The sequence below is a fragment of the Olea europaea genome, unplaced genomic scaffold (assembly GCF_002742605.1).
Source record: "Olea europaea var. sylvestris unplaced genomic scaffold, O_europaea_v1 scaffold1063, whole genome shotgun sequence".
Classification (NCBI taxonomy): Eukaryota; Viridiplantae; Streptophyta; class Magnoliopsida; order Lamiales; family Oleaceae; genus Olea; species Olea europaea.
The window spans coordinates 185611-202861 of NW_019227980.1; the positions used below are offsets into that span (position 1 = coordinate 185611).

General features: G+C 35.6%; 1 protein-coding gene across 3 annotated transcripts; it reads left to right on the forward strand.

Moving 5' to 3' along the window:
• Positions 1-22: 22 nt before the first annotated feature.
• LOC111373037 (LRR receptor-like serine/threonine-protein kinase FEI 1) lies at positions 23-16559 on the forward strand. Of its 3 annotated transcripts, none has more exons than XM_022995493.1 (14): positions 24-2583; positions 2958-3093; positions 3946-4055; positions 4132-4203; positions 4893-4964; positions 6139-6210; positions 6301-6372; positions 7081-7163; positions 12098-12259; positions 12373-12705; positions 14646-14891; positions 15440-15498; positions 15583-15657; positions 15934-16553. In XM_022995493.1, exons 3-14 carry the CDS (start codon positions 3976-3978, stop codon positions 16150-16152), a joined length of 1545 nt encoding a protein of 514 aa, XP_022851261.1. In that variant the 5' UTR covers positions 24-2583; positions 2958-3093; positions 3946-3975; the 3' UTR covers positions 16153-16553. The 3 variants fall into 3 exon arrangements, with proteins under 3 accessions (XP_022851260.1, XP_022851261.1, XP_022851259.1); XM_022995491.1 differs by having other exon boundaries at positions 3984-4055; XM_022995492.1 differs by lacking the exon at positions 15583-15657 and having other exon boundaries at positions 23-2583; positions 3984-4055; positions 15440-15573; positions 15934-16559.
• The last annotated feature ends 692 nt before the right edge of the window (positions 16560-17251 follow it).

The window sequence follows — 17251 nt, forward strand, 5'->3', positions numbered from 1 at the left end:
CCTAGTATGACTCCTCCCTATTTCTTTGTAAGACATCTACAGATATTGTTCTTTTACTTGGGTATGTGGATGATATTGTTATCGCTGGCACAGATTCTGGTTTGATAACTCAACTCCAGCAGCACCTACAGGCTTCCTTTCACATGAAGAATCTTGGTCCTCTAACATATTTTTTGGGCTTGGAAGTACACACTGATTCCACAGGTATATTTTTGAACCAACACAAATATATTCAAGACTTGATCACTTTGGCTGGTCTTCAAGATTCTTCATCCGTCGATACTCCTCTGGAAGTCAATGTTAAATATCGTCGTGAAGAGGGTGAGCTCCTTCCTGATCCGACTATCTTTCGTCAATTAGTTGGGAGCCTCAACTACTTGACCATCACTAGGCCTGATATATCATTCGCAGTCCAGCAAGTCAGTCAGTTTATGCAAACTCCACGACATCTTCATCTTGTGGCAGTTCGTCGCATCATTCGGTATCTCCAAGGTACTCCTCATCGTGGATTTTTTTCCCTTCTGGGTCTCCTATTCGTCTTGTTGCATTTAGTGATGCAGATTGGGCCGGTTGCCCTGATACTCGTCGTTCCATTATGGGTTGGTGTATGTTTCTTGGTAATTCTTTGATCTCTTGAAAGAGTAAAAAGCAGGCATGTGTGTCTAAATCTTCAACTGAATCCGAATACCGTGCCATGTCCGCTGCCTGTTCTGAGATTATGTGGCTTCGTGGGCTTCTAGCTGAACTTGGCTTTCCTTAGTCTGATCCTACACCCCTTCATGCGGACAACACGAGTGCTACTCAGATTGCTGCAAATTCAATATATCATGAGCGTACAAAGCATATCGAAGTAGATTGTCACTCAATTTGAGATGCTTTTGACACAAATATTATTTCTCTTCCGTATATCTCTATTGATCTACAGATTGCCGACATATTCACCAAAGCCATGACACGACAACGTTATTTCTTTCTTGTGGGCAAATTGATGCTTCTTGATCACCCAGCATCAATTTGAGGGGGGATGTCAATTAGATAGAAAGAGTAATTAACGCCAGAATTAGAGATGCTTTGTATAGCTTTGTATAATAGTTGTAATTGGTAGAAAATTGCTCAGTTTCCATTCATGTACAGTGATAGCTAACATTCAGCTATGTAATTTGCCTTATTATTCGTATATATACAAAGGAACCCTCACAATGAGGATTATCGAGTCAAAAGGATAAATTGAATACCTTGACAATAGTTCTCTCTTTCTTCCTTCACACGCTCTCATAATTACACTGTTTCATAAGCCATTCAACAAATTATATTTAGGTTTCAAAATAATAGGTTGTAGATTTAAAGTCTACCATTCTATAATATATGTGCAATTTTGAATCTTAATTTTCGAGAACATGCTTTTAGAGTGACCAATAAATGTATGATGGGTGTTAGAGAAGTATCCAGTGAGGCAAATGCATTGAATTTTCAATTTAAATATGAACATGCTGAAAGGATTGTCTGACACAAACACTCTGCCTTATTGGAAATTTCCGTTCCTTTAGTTTTCTTCAATCAATGTTAACATAATTCTGCAGTTGATGGTGCTTAATTTGAAAATGAAGTAAAAAGATTTAATGCTTTATGAATGGCACAGCCTCAGATCTCATAATTAGGAATTTAAAAAGAAAGAATGGAAGCCACAGAGATGTGACTGTGGGCTCGTTGAATGGAAATTACTTTACTCGAGGCTACATTTCTGTTAGAAGGCCATGCCTGAAATTCAATGGTGTTTCTGTTGCTCTGATTATTATGATAATTGTTTTGTTCAGTCAGGAAAACTATTTGTTAGATCACATCAATTACATTCCATGGGTCCTCAGGCGGGGCAGTCTTATATGAATAATTGACTATTAAAGTTCATTCATGGCATATTTTATCTGAAAAAACATCAATATGGCAGATGAAGTTCTGTTGCATTTGTTTTGAATTTTGTGAATTATGAGTAGGAAAAGTTGGTTTCCTACACAAACGCGAGGGTTCAATTTGTGAGCATAATGCGGTGATTGATTGCTTTTGCCAACCAGGGTGAACAGTTCATTGACCCTATCGATATTTGATCTGTCATATTGAACATTTAAAACAAATTTCATGCTCTGTAGAGCACAACTTGTGGTTGCATAGCCCAAGAACTTGACTGCTACCGATCATGACCCCACCATGCATTTATCATAAATACAAAAAGGTCTCTTTTTCATGTGCATCCACTTGCTGCCGTCTTGAAAATTCCTTTGATGCATATAACCAGAGAATATAAATGTGAAGATTTTTTCTTCTATTCCTTAATTATAAATATTTAAAAATATTACTTTTGTTTCCCGGGGGATCTGAAGTGGCTGCCATGTGGCTTTTGTTGACTTGATAACTGCATGATCAGAGGAATATTATGGAGCTTTGTGCATAGATGCTATGTAGTGACCTTGTTTTGCCTGATTAGAGCTACAATGGGCAGCTTCCGCATGAATTTCCAGCAACCATTGCTTTTATGTACTCTATTGCTTCACGCTTTGGCAAAAGAAACTGAGGCTCTCAGTCCTGATGGTATGGTGATTTATTTTTTGTTTGCTAATTTCTTCCATTTTGCACGGGTACTTATGTATAGACCGTCTAAAGATGTTAAGAGACATCTCTTTTCAATCTAACTAAATATAGCATCTACATAATAAGAAACACCATGACATACAAGTCTACTGCAACTTAGAATGTATTTAATTGTTTACCTTCTCTTCCCTCAAGTATAATGAGCTTCTACTGCCTGTCAGAAATTTCATTTATACAACTCAACAATAAGACATGTTGGGATCACAGCATCTGCCAAAATTATTGTCGTACAATTATTTGCATAGTCATGCAAAATACTGAAGGAAATGGGAATGCAAAATTATTATACTTGAAAAAATGCTTCCAATTTTCAGGAGAAGTGCTGGTCAGCTTTAGGACAGCCATCATTAGTTCAGACGGAGTCCTGCAGCAGTGGAGACCAGAGGATCCTGATCCATGTGGGTGGAAAGGGGTACAATGCGATCCCAACTCGAAGAGAGTTATAACCTTGTGAGTTCCACAATGTTTCGAGATTTCTTAAAGACAATTTTTTTGTGACATATATGTAGGGGCTTGGAATGTACAAAGCTTTAATGCTTATATGACTACGTTAACAAACGTAATATTTTTTTTTCTTCTCTCTTTTTGTTCTGTCTTCATTTCTCTTTTGTAAAGTCCTCAAATAATGTCACTTGCCTGAAATAAGCAGTTTCTGGTATGTTAGCTAAATGAATAATTATCCCATTTCTCAAACAACTACACATGAAATTTATTGTTATAAAACTTCAGAAATCTGATAAAAGACAATTACTTCCATACATGATATTCCTATAACATTGTTAGTATTACTTACATAGACTAGAGTACACCATTTTGCAAGAACATAGATATACATCCATTCTATAGCACTTCTAAGTAAATGGAGTATTGAAATTTAAGATTCAATTTCAATATCAAATTTATCATCTGGACGCTAACATGAAGAAAGTACTCTTTTAACTTGAGAGCTGATCCAACAATCAATTTATGAAACAATTTTTTAAATCCAATTTTGGTTTAGCTAAGAAAATTGATACAAATATAAGTTAAAGTCAATAATCAATTTTAATGCATTTCGCGGGACCCACAACTTAATCATACATTTCATCAACTTTGATAAAAGTTTACCAAAAATTTGATTTTTAGCTAAACTAAACAGGGGCATATGGTTTCTTTCTTTTCCTCTTTTCTTTCCTTAAAATTTACAATGCGATAATATTTTGCCTCTTTTTTGAATTAGAATTTTTTCCAAAGTTATTGAAATTTCAAGCTTTGGATATCAGGAATGTGCACCTGGTTTGATGGACAGTAGTTTTTATGCAGAAATTTACTTCTAATAATTGGTATCACTAAATGTCCAGGAGCCTCCCCAACCACAAGTTTAGTGGACCTATATCACCAGATATCGGGAAGCTAGAAAGTCTGCAATTTCTGTATGTTTCTTTTTCTTGTTCTTTCCCATCTATTGCTATACCTTCTATTGATACTGTGATAATTATATGTTTGTAGAGCTCTTCATGACAACAATTTATACGGGTCAATCCCTCCAGAATTGGGAAATCTTACAAGGTTGCAGTCAATGTAAGTATAATAGGGAAACTATTTGTTTGAAGTTGACCATAATGTCAATATTGCTGACAAGCTCGTGTTCAGTAATTTGATCCCGAGGATATAATCTAAAACATGGTATTTATGCATCACAAAGTATTTGAGATGCCTAAATCTTAATTCTTTTAATCATTTATTAATATCTGCTCTGGAATTTCCTGCAAAGAACGGTTGCAGTTAATATAAAACTTCTAAAGGGATTGGTTACAATTTATGACGACGCTAACATCTCAAAAAATATGATAGCTGCTTTGCAGTCATTGAATACTTTGTCATAAACAGATAATGCCTCATGCTAAGGTAAAGTTGGTATCTCTATTGACTGCGTTTCGTTCATTTATAGAGGAAAGAGTAAAAAGTTATATGTATTTCTCAAAAAGAAGCTCTATTAGTCATGGTCTTGGGGTTGCACTGGTTCCGCATCTGCCTTGTACTGTAATATTTTTTCCAATGTCTTTTTGCCCAATGAACAGAGACGTGTCTGTTTGATTTGACTCAAGATAATTATTAGTCTGAGTTTTATACAAATTATTGAGTGATAGCTGTATGAGAAAAAAGGATGATACATTGTTGCTTCTTTTTCTAATTCATCACTGTTGTTTTCTTTCTGTCTTTTTAGTTTTCTGTGTCATGTGAGGAATTCTTGATTCTCCTTTATACAGATTTTTGCAGGGTAACTACTTGAGTGGATTTATTCCGAGTGAACTGGGGAACCTTTCTCAGCTTGAGAATCTGTAAGTAATTTTACCTGCTCTATGAAGACTCTTCCTTGTGATTCCGTGGCATCCTTAATGAGATTTGAAGTATGTAGATGTGGTCAAGACTTCAGGTTCTATTAATGTGATAGACAGGCTCAATATGAAAGCCATCAAAAGATTTCCCCTTCTATCTATTCATTCCATCGGATGCTAAGCTGAAGTTTTGACCACTAGCCTCGAGACACACTAATGTGTACTTCCATAATTGACAATTGTTAACAACCTTCCCTTTTATTGATGAAGAAAAATATCAGTTGACGTCATTTTAGGATAGCTAGTGCCCTCATCTGTGTCAAGCTGAATCATGAGGATGAGATAATTTATTGTACCTTTCTTACTGTTGGATTAGATGTTGCAACATTGATTATACTCTCCAACAATTCCCAATGTCTTTGAACAAACGTAAAAGGTGATTGCAAAATCTTGTCATCCATAATATACAGTCTCAAGCCCAATCATTAAATCAGTAAATGTCTATGCTATCAGCTTGCATTCAATAAATGCTTCTTTTATCCTTAAAAAGAAAGTCGTTTGTTCTTCCAGCAAGTAGACAGACTTGGAGAATCTAGAGTGAACACTTAAGCACGATATTGCTATTGAAGGAAAACAAATTTCATTGCCCCCAAGACCAAACGGGGGCAAGTCTTGATAGTCAGATAAAAAGGAACCATGTAATAACTAGTGAGATAGGTCTAAGTGGTATCACATAGATATAATATCACATATGTTATTAATTGGAAGCAGTCTAAGCAGAAAGAAGAGACTGAAGACAAAAAATTTCACTCTGGCAAGTAAGCCCTTCCTCAAAACTTTTGGGTTTTGTTCAAGCTAAGCAGAGTAAGTATTTTCAGCGAGACTATCTCCCGGAGTGCCTTTTCTTTTCCTAATTTTGCTTTTAGGTAAAGTCGAGAAGCTTCTGTTTATTGATAATCTGAGAACCAGGGTTCTTGACAATATGTTGTTGTGCTTCTGACAAGAAATTGTTGGGAATTACTCTAGCCATAGTTTTAAATCTGTCCATTCAGCCCGTGACCTTGGCAATTATCTTCAACGGTATAAGAGGATTTTGATATCCCACATAGAAGTTCATTTTTAGTTTTACAGGAGTCCTCTCAAAGTTAATGATTTAATTCTCTGTTGGACTTTTTAGAGACCTCTCAAGCAACTCTCTCAGTGGCAACATTCCTGCATCTATTGGGAAGTTGAGCAAGCTCTCGACTTTGTGAGTGCCTATAATTTCCAAGTTACATCAGTCATTGGGCAGTTTCTCCAGGTGTAGTACTTATTTGTTGCTCTCTTACAATGTTTGCAGCAATGTTTCAACAAACTTTCTGGTGGGATCAATACCCTCTGATGGTATTCTTGCCAATTTTCTTAATGATTCGTAAGTACAAAATATCTATAATCTTATATTGAGTGGTCCGTATTGTTAGTATGCTTTTTGACCTTCATTGTGAAGCTGATAATGTGATTTTTGTATTTTCCTGTTGGTCTAGTCTTGCTCTCTGGTCTACTACACTCCTTGTCTGATTTTCTTTAGGGTTTATTTGAGCCTCATTTTTTGGGATAGTGTATTTTGTAATACTGAATTTTTGGAGAATGTGCAGTTAAAAAGTTGAGAAAAGTTTTGGGTTTACGTATAAAATGATTTTATTGAAAGAATGTGTGGTTGAAAATAAGTTTTTAAATGATGGGGATCAAACGTGGGCTTAATTTTATTTTCTTTGTAGTTTTTGATTGCCAGTACTATTTGTTATCCAATCATTAATTTCTGTTGTAGCTAATAATTGATCTATTGCTATGTAATTAGTGTGGGAGTGAAAGGAGAAAAGAGGGGAAAATTGTAAACTTTCTTGTCTTGTATGGTTTCAGAATATAGAAGAAAACGAAGAGAAAGAAAATAGGTTTTCTCTTAAAGCCTCCACCTAGATCCTAAATTTCATTTCCTCTCATTATAACCCAAATGAGAGAATAGAATCTTTCTCCTGTGTTTTTCTTGAAGTCACTGTTATGGTTTTCTGTTATTCTATTCTCTGTAGTAAAGGTGTGTGGTTGGGTTTTTACATTTGCTGATTGATGCTTTTCTTGGCAGCTTTGTTGGCAATCGTGAATTATGTGGCAAGCAGACACAAAAAATATGCAGCAATGGTGGTTCTGCTTCATCTACTGATTTAGGTAAAATTTATCGCGTAGGAGATTGTTCATTCAATGTTGTTTGCAGAAGTAAAATTCACATACCCAGGAGCGAAGCTCATGCCATGTTTTCATATCTGCCAAATCTTCAGATCTCTAGTGTGTTGCCCTGATAGTGATGAGGATGTTATGAGTATCAAAACATTCTGATGATTATGAAGACAATTGTTGGAAGGAATTTTTGTGTATACTGATTATTGCAGCAGTAATACAAATAATTTATAGTACATCAATTGAAAGAAAAGAAGGAAAAATAATCTTCCTAGTAAGGAAAGAAAATAATAAACCAGTTATCCTAAAATACAAATTACAATTTCCATCCCCAATATTGTTTCCATACTTGGATGTTTTCTACACTCCCCCTCAAGTTGGACTATATATGTTGACCAAGTTTAACTTGCGGTTGAAGTCATCAAATACTTGTCTGGATAACCCCTTGGTGAAGATATCTGCCGTTTGTTCTTTGGTCGGAACATGTCATACAAATAATTCTATCATCCACATTTTCCTTGATAAAGTGCTTGTCTACTTCTACATGTTTTGTTCTATCATGTTGCATTGAATTGAGGGAAATATTGATCGTTGCTTTGTTGTCACAATAGAATTTGATTGGCAATTCCATTCCAACTTTCAGTTCTTTCAAGAGTTTCTTTATCCATAATTCTTCATATATTCCTTGTACAATAGCTCTAAATTCTGCTTCTGCGTTGCTTCGTGCCACTACATTCTGTTTCTTGCTTCTCCAAGTTACCAAATTTCCCTATACAAAGGTTAATACCCTAAAGTGGACCTTCTATCTTCTATTGATCTAGCCCAGTCTGCGTCGGTGAATATTTCTACTCTTTTGTGTTTATTTTTCTTGAAAAACAATCCTTTCCCAGAGGTGCTTTTTAAATATTTGAGGATTTTATATCCTGCTTCCAAGTGAGATTGTTTGGGAGAATGCATATGCGGGCTTACCATGCTGACTGCGAAGGTTATGTCAGGTCTAGTGTGTGAGAGATAGATTTACTTCCCAACTAGTCTTTGATATTTGTCTATTTCCATTGAGTTCCCTGTATCCTATGGCAATTTTCCTACCTCAATAGGTGTGTCGCTGGGTTTGCATCTCAGCATACCAGTTTCGATCAAAAGATCGAGAATATATTTCCTTTGGAAAACATTGACACCTTTTTTTGATCTTGCAACCTCCATCCCTAAAAAATATCGCATTTGTCCTAGGTTTTTTTTACCTCAAATTCAGCAGTCAAACATTTCTTTAGTCTTTCCATTTTAGCTTTGTTAACCCCTGTTAGGATTATATCATCTATGTACACAATTAGGATAGTTTTTGTCCCATCTCTGAAATGTTGGAGGAACATTGTGTGATGTAATTGTCATTGTTGATATCCTTGTCTCTTTAGTACCTTTGCAAATCTATCGAACCACGATCTTGGTGATTGCTTAAGTCCATATAAAGATTTCTTCAATTTACATACTTGATTTTCCTCATATTTGTTGTTGAAGCCTGGTGCTGTTGTCATGTAAACTTTTTCTTCTAATTCCCTATTAAGAAAAGCATTCTTAATATCTAGTTGTTGAAGTGGCTAGTCTAGATTTACTGCCTTTTAAGTTTTGCCATTGGTGTAACTTTTTCAGTGTAGTCGATGCCGTATGTTTGAGTGTATCCTTTGGCAACCAAACGTGCTTTATAGCGTTTTGTTGTCCCGTCTGCTTTGTACTTTACGTTGACTACCCATTTGCAGCCTACGGGTCTCTTTTACCACTTCCCAAGTCATTTTTTTTTCAAAGCATTCATTTCTTTCATTACTGCTTCTCTCGATTTAGGTGATCTCGAGGCCTCCTGAATATTCAGCAGGATTTTGGTTTTGTCAAGGTTAGCTGTGAAAGTACGAAACTTTGCAGATAGAGCATTATAAGAAATGAATTTTGAAATAGGGTGGAGAGTACATGACCGAGTTTGTTTTTTGATAGCAATAGGTAAATCTAGATCTGAAGATTTATTGGACGGGTTCTCATCAGGTCCTATCATCGGTTCTGACTCTCTTGGTGCCTCAGGTGTAAGAGTTTCCTTGTACTTTGATTTTGGCTTTCTTGAGTAAACCAATAATTCGTCATTATGTTTTCCATCATCTCTACCTGAATTCAAGTTTCCTCCTGTATATGGTACATTAGAAGGTAGATTGATAGGTTCTGTATGTGTTAGTTCAGATGGTGAAAGATCAATTTCTAAGAATTCTAGATTTGATAACTGATCTTCACTCATATTCTCCCCTTGAAGATGAGGATTTTTGTAGCAGGGGGTGTTCTCGAAGAAGGTGACATCGAGGCTGACGTAGATTTTTTTGTTGGACAGGTCATAGCACTTGTAGCCTTTTTGTGTAGGCGAGTATCCAAGAAACACACATTTGATTGCATGTGGTTCAAGTTCAATTCGGAGATGAGAGTGGATATGTACAAATGTAGTGCTACCAAATACTTTGAGAGGTAGGTTGGAATTGAGGTGGGAGGTCGGGAAGTGCTCTTGGAGTCTATGTATTGGTGAGTCGAATGAGATAGTTGGGCTAGGCATTTGATTGATGAGGTATGCAGAAGTTAAAATGGCATCCCCCAAAATGTCTTTGGCATGTTTGTAGTGAACATTAAGGCACGGGCAACTTCGAGTAGATGTCTATTTTTTAGCTCAGCAACCTCATTCTGTTGGGGAGAGTTGACGCATGAACTTTGGTGGACTATCTCATGTTTTTTTAGATAGTCATGTAAAGCAGTATTAAAGTATTCTGTGCCATTGTTAGTGCGCAGAATTTGGAGTGGCGTTTGAAATTGGGTTCGAATCATAGAGTAAAAATTGATGAATACGGAATGATCATCCATTTTTTCTTTTAGGAGGTAAACTTAGCATACTCGAGTGTGGTTGTCTATAAATGTTACAAATCATTTCGTTTGGGTCCGATTAGGGTAGCGGGAAGGTCCCCATAAATCATTGTGAATCATGGCAAAAGGTTTAGATGGTTTGTACATGGAAGCTGGAAAGGACAACTTTCATATTGAATTTCAACGTAAGTTTTATTATTGAAAATGGAAGGTAGTACATGTTTCAAGTATTTCAAGCTAGGGTGTCCCAATCTATTGTGCCATAACAAAAGTTCACTATCTCTAGAGGTAGATGCATAATTACAGTCTAATATATGACCTAGGCTACTCATATCAACTTCCTTAAAGTAGTATAGTTCCTCAAACTCCTTACACTGCCAATCGTCTTCCTCGATGAAAGGTCCTGAAAGATACAGTAAGATGGAAAGAAATTAGTAGAGCAATTAGAATTTTTTGTCAACTGACTAACAGATAACAAATTACAGGAGAACACCTCGCGAGTGGGGAGGTAGTGGTCGCCGACCCAATATTTGGCCTCTGACATCATCTATCTCACGATTTAGCCTTGTAAGAAATTCATACACTCTTTCATTCTCCTGCTTCTTCTTGTACAAGGTGCAATCATCTCCACACTTCCACTCCTCTCCATTGAGGTCTAATTCTTGTCAAAGAGCAACCATTTTATATATTAGTCTATTACATCTCTCGAGCCTTGCCGGGTTTGTCACAATCGAGTTTTAATCTCGAAAATATGTGAAAAATCTTCCGAATCGGAGTAGGTATCTTTCACTGCATCCCAGACATCTTTTGCGGTTGGTAGAAATAGATACGTCTTTCCAATTGCCGGTTTCATGGAATTCACCAACCAGGCGGTTACCAAGGAATTTTCCGACTTCCACTTCTGTAGCATGACACTCTTGGTTGATTTCTTGGTCTTGCCGGTAAAGTAACCCAGTTTCCCTTTACCGTCAATTACTAATTTAATAGGTTGGGCCCATTCTCGATAATTCCTTCCATTCAATTTTTCTACCATGAGTGGAAGGAAGAAGTCTCCAGCCCATTACCAATTGAGGGGGCGGTCTCTGCTTCGAAATTAGACATTGCAGAGGTCGTCTACTCCCTGCTGTTGGTGGGGAATTCCGCCATTGAGATGTTAGGTTAGAGAAACCTAGGCTTTGATACTATGAAGACAATTGTTGGAAGGAATTTTTGTGTTTATTGATTATTCCAGCAGCAATACAAATAATTTATAGTACATCAATTGAAAGAAAAGAAGGAAAAATAATCTGCCTAATAAGGAAAGAAAATAATAAACCAATTATCCTAAAATTCAAAATCACAATTTCCACCCCCAATATTGTTTCTATACTTGGACGTTTTCTATAGATTCTCTTGAAGATCTTATTAGTAGTGATGATATGAATGACTTTTAGGTTTTTGTAGTTCTAGACTTCTAGTAATGGATTATCAGTTTTATGTGATCACTGATTTGATAACTATTCACAACTTTATCGATCTATTTTATGTTTGTTTGGAGGGATTTATTTTTTTATATTATTATGAATACTCAAGATGGTTATGGTTTGTTATGAACATATTTTGTATTTTATTAGTTGTTTCAAGTTATTTGATTGGTTTGTGTTGAGGCTTACGCTTCAATGCTTGCGCCTTCTCTCATAGAGGCAAAATGCCTTGTTTCTCGATCGATCCTTTTTAACATAGAATGCTAATCATGGATGCAAAGGATATGATCCTAATCCCATTTTCAAAATCTTTCCTCTTTATTTCTCACTTAATCATTAGATAGTTCAGTATGATATTATTATCTTGCAGAAGAATGAATTGATAAAAAAGCCTACGATGATAGCATGTTGGTCATATGTAAGGAATTTTTTAATATAGAGCAAGGTGTAGAACGTGAGTGAAAATGCCCATTAATAATGAAGGTGCCTCTGTTCCTTGTTGGTTTGCCCTATTTTTAATTTTTTCTAGTTAATCCTTTTCGTGGTAGCATCTAATATTGGTCTTCATGATGTTTTTAGCCCAAAGTCAGTTCAAGAAGAGATATTCAGGCCTTCTCATAAGTGCACTTGCTACTGTGATTGCATTGCTTTTGGTTGCGCTTGTTTGTTTCTGCGGCTGTTTCCTGTATAAGAGGCTTGGCAAAAATGATGGGAAAGGCCTTGCCATGGATGTCTGTGGAGGTACTTATCCAATACCTATGCACATAATTTGCAATATTTCTTAACTGTCACATCATTGTGCCTTTTTAAATTCTGTAAGATATCGAACTTTTTCTTAATTTTCATTTCTTCAGGTGCATCAATAGTGATGTTCCATGGAGACTTGCCTTACTCTTCAAAGGACATCATAAAAAAATTGGAGACATTGAATGAGGAACACATAATTGGTGCTGGGGGATTTGGAACAGTGTACAAACTTGCAATGGATGATGGTAAAGTATTTGCCTTGAAAAGGATTGTGAAGATAAATGAGGGATTTGATCGTTTCTTTGAGAGGGAACTTGAAATCCTTGGAAGTATCAAACACAGATACCTGGTAAACCTGCGTGGATATTGCAATTCTCCAACATCAAAATTGTTGATTTATGATTTCTTATCGGGAGGCAGCCTAGATGAAGCTCTTCATGGTGAGATACCTTTTTTTGCATAGTATCTTTTATTTTATGTTTTATGTATATTACCAATGCTTGAAACAAATGCACAAATGCATGTTTGTAGACCTCTCAGTTCAGTTTATTCCAGAATTGACTGTTGCAAGAATAATGTTACATAGGTATTGTGGCACAACTCTTGAGGTTTTGCAGTCATACGGTTTGAACTTTGAATATTTAGTTTCATACGCAGACTTGGTCAACCTTGCAAAATATCTTCATTGTAGGTTTACTTGGAGGTCCTGCTACATTATATTCCTTTTTAAGAGGAGAATAGAAGGAAAAGACGCCTACAGTTGAAATTCATCTTAGACCCATAATTTCAGCCTTACATGAGTCCAATGGTGGATGTTTCTGTTGGGCCAATTGTGGAGGAAAACACCATTAAGTATAAGATGACTGGTTTTTAGGTGGTCTATAAGGTCATCATTCATAAATAACGTGGCAAGGGAGTCTAGTCTATGTTCTACAAGCGGATCATATGTATTCTACACACTTCACACTATTACTTTTGAAATTTGAGTACAAAGCCTTGGCATCGATGAAATTATGTTGATGCCTACTTTGAATGGCTGAAGTGACTACATAGCTATAAGGAGGAAAATTCTCTTTAGCTCACAAAATTTACCCACGCTGTTTTACTTTATTATCCACTTTAAGTGGAAATATCAGATTCTTTGTTCCAGTGCTTAGATTCTTTGTTCCAGTACTATATATAAGCAATGTTTCTGTAATAGTGTTTGAGGTGCAATTATTTTTATTGGTTCTTTCACCAAGGAAAATTTGGCCTGAGGATTTCAGAAAAATGGAATTAGGGAATCCTACTAATGTAGATTCTATCAGAATTTTAGTGGTCACTACTGATGCAAAGAGCAAACAAAATTGACATTCTAAGAAGTAGCAATCAATAATCTTTGGTCATTGTTCCTAATTTTGTTAAAGCTTGCAGGTTGATTCCTCATGAAACTAATATAATACCTTTTTCCACTCTCGAGGAAAGCCCACTTGCAGGATCATTAGTTGACAATGTTGCAAAGCACATTGCTCCACCGGTCTCTAAACAACAAATAATATCTTTTCGTTCTGTATGTAAAGGCTTTTCTTGTTGCTGTAATAGACAAGTAGTTTGTTGAGCCTGCAGGAGACTGCACTATTCATAGGCTTGCCTTTTGGTAAGGATGATGGGCATCAAGCTAAATGACAAAGTCGAGTATATCTAACTAATCATTTCTTTAATATTAATATGAAAGTTTAAAAGCAACACTAAGTATCAAAAGCTAGCACCTTCAAGTTTGTGTCATTTTATATTCTTTTGTCCAGTATAACTGAAATTTATCAATCTAGATGCAATTTCCATGACCTTGTGATACACATTAATGTGGATGTCTTAGTCTTTATAATTAAATGTTTATTTTTAATTATTTCTAATAGATGGGAAACATCTTCTAACAGCAATTTAGGCCTTGTTTGAGCCACATTATTTGAAAAAAATAAATTCTTCAACAATGATTTGACATCATTTCAACCACACACTCTTTAATAAAATAATATTACACGCAAATTTAAAATATTTCTTTATTTTTTAACCACACATTTCCCATCAATATACTATTCAAAAATGAATTTTCATTCCAATAATGTGGCTTAAACAAGGGCTTAACTTTTCATTTTTGTCTATGTATCTGTAAATATAAACTGTCAAAATTTTCATCCTTTAGTTTTAGCGAGTATTGAACTCAATAGCCTTCACATGAACGTGATGTGCTGCTATTGAACTCTTATCATCACGTGTGTTTCCTCTTTTGTGTTGTAACCAAAGTATTGTCCACATGATCTGGTTACAGACATTTTATCTTTCGCTCATTTGGACTATTATAATCGTCTCATGTCTTTGTGATTCACTATCTTCTGTGCAGAGAGGGGTGAGCAGCTAGACTGGGCTGCTCGTTTAAATATTATCACTGGAGCTGCGAAAGGGCTCGCCTATCTGCATCATGATTGCTCCCCTCGGGTTATCCATCGTGATATCAAGTCAAGCAACATTTTGCTTGACGAAAATTTTGATGCTCGAGTGTCTGATTTTGGACTGGCTAAATTATTGAAGGATGACGAATCCCATATCACGACAATTGTTGCTGGCACCTTTGGATATTTGGCCCCTGGTAAGTACAGGATATTATAATTCCCTTTTTGCCTTTTTTGGGTGTTTTTGATTTAGTACACAAGGCAATTATACCGCTAAAAGTATTCACCACAAGATGGTTTTGGTGAAATGTCTCGTTTTTCATATATCAGTATTTTTTATATCCATTTTCATTGTAGTTGCATGATGGTGTATGTGAAATCTTGGTGAAAATATAATTAGACAAACCACATTTCAATTTATCTTGGTTATTCCATTTCTAAAGAACTGAAATTCCATAGCCTTGACACCATGACAAAATACTACGTCAAGCTTGTGAGCTTTATAAAGGAATAATATCAAGTGCTTGCTTGGCTAAGCTTTTGTGTTCATAAGCTGTGGGTCCAAGGAATATGTGGTTAAAAATTAACTAAAAGTTGTAAGTCCTAAGAAATGTGTGATTAAAAATGATATTTGACCAGCTTATAAGCAATTTAAAGCACCAATTATCATAATCATAATACTGATTTGGATATTTTCTGTCCTGCTTTGTGACAAGAAGGTATGCTAATCACACGACATTTGCAGAGTATATGCAGAGTGGAAGAGCTACAGAAAAGACTGATGTTTATAGTTTTGGGGTTCTGGTACTTGAAATTGTGAGTGGAAAACGGCCTACTGATGCGTCCTTCATCGAGAGGGGTCTAAACATTGTTGGATGGGTATGNCTGGTACTTGAAATTGTGAGTGGAAAACGGCCTACTGATGCGTCCTTCATCGAGAGGGGTCTAAACATTGTTGGATGGGTATGTCTTTTAATACTTTCTTTGTTATTGTAGATCTTTAACTCTTGCTAATGCTAGTTTTAACCCAATTGCTCAAGATGCGCGTGTCAAAACTAATTTAATTATCCTACTATTAACTTGGAAATGACTGAGCATAAATGCACGATTTCATATCTCAATTTATTAGCCTGCTTACGAAAATCATAAGGAACAGTAATGATTGGCTTAATAGTATCAATCATGCTTCATGTCAATATGTATGTTAACTGATTTATTTCTTTTTAATTCTTTTTGCAGTTGAATTATTTAGTAACGGAGGGTAGAACACGAGAAATAGTTGATCCACACTGTGAAGGGGTACAATCAGAAAGCCTCGATACCTTGCTTTCAATTGCCAACCGATGTGTTTCTTCAGGGCCTGAGGATCGTCCCACCATGCACAGAGTGGTTCAAATACTCGAATCTGAGATCACGACCACATTCCCTAGTGACTTCTATGATTCAAACTCAGACTGAGGGCTTTGTTGTGGAACGAAAAGAGTCGACATCTTTGCTATAATCACCCACTGCTTTATGCAGCAAATGCAGGACCCACACAAGAACAGAAGGGCTCGGAATCTGCATCAATTCATTCTCGACTTTATTTACTTGTTCATTCTGCAAAATACGACCCACGGTGCCGCCAGCCATTCTTCAGGTTTTTCTTTATCCAGTAAATGAAATTATTTTGCTTTTGGTTTCGATACTAGCTACAATACCACTTTCCCCCTTGTCTTTGCCTTCATATTTCCTCCTTGTAATTACTCCAATTGTATATGCAATGGTTATACCAAAAGGATCCTTGTTATTTTTCCAATTTTTTTGTATGATATTTGTATTGCATAATTGATTCAACAAGTGATTGCAAACTTCCATTTTTTCCCCTTCTTTTTGCAATTGAAAATTTTAAATTGGAATTTAGGAACTGTTTGATAGGATTTATTTAGGAATAATGAGTTATTGAATAGTATTTTTTGGAGAATATGTGGTTAAAAACTAATGAAACTTTATTGGTTTATATGTAAAATATTTTATTGTATGAATGTATGGTGGAAAATGATACTGTAACAAACAATTTAAACTTTTAAAGGATGATAAGCTGGGGCTCAAAGAAGTTCATGGTTTTTGTTTATTTTTATTTCCTATTTTATTTAAACAGGAGTCTTTGTTATGTCAATATATAGAGTTAATTGATTTGCAATTTCTTGAAAACCGCTACTAGGCTTCTTGTATTTCTTTAAAAAATTATGCTACAATGTTAGAGAGGTTAATATAATTCTTAACATAATGCTATATAATATTTTATTATTGGACTGTTTAAAATAAATCAAATTTTCCATTCGATAATATCTTGCCAATATTTATTATGTCAAGACATCTATCAATATCTTTCTGGTAAGTGGCTTCACCCTTGTTTGAAACATGAGACTGGCAGTCAACTGTTTATTATTTTTTAAATTGTTTATGAATTTGTAGACACACTCATATTTCTGTCAATAATTTGACATTATATGTGAATCGGCAAATTAAAAAATCTCTACAGTTTCGAGGTCAGATTACAATAAATGAAAGGTTG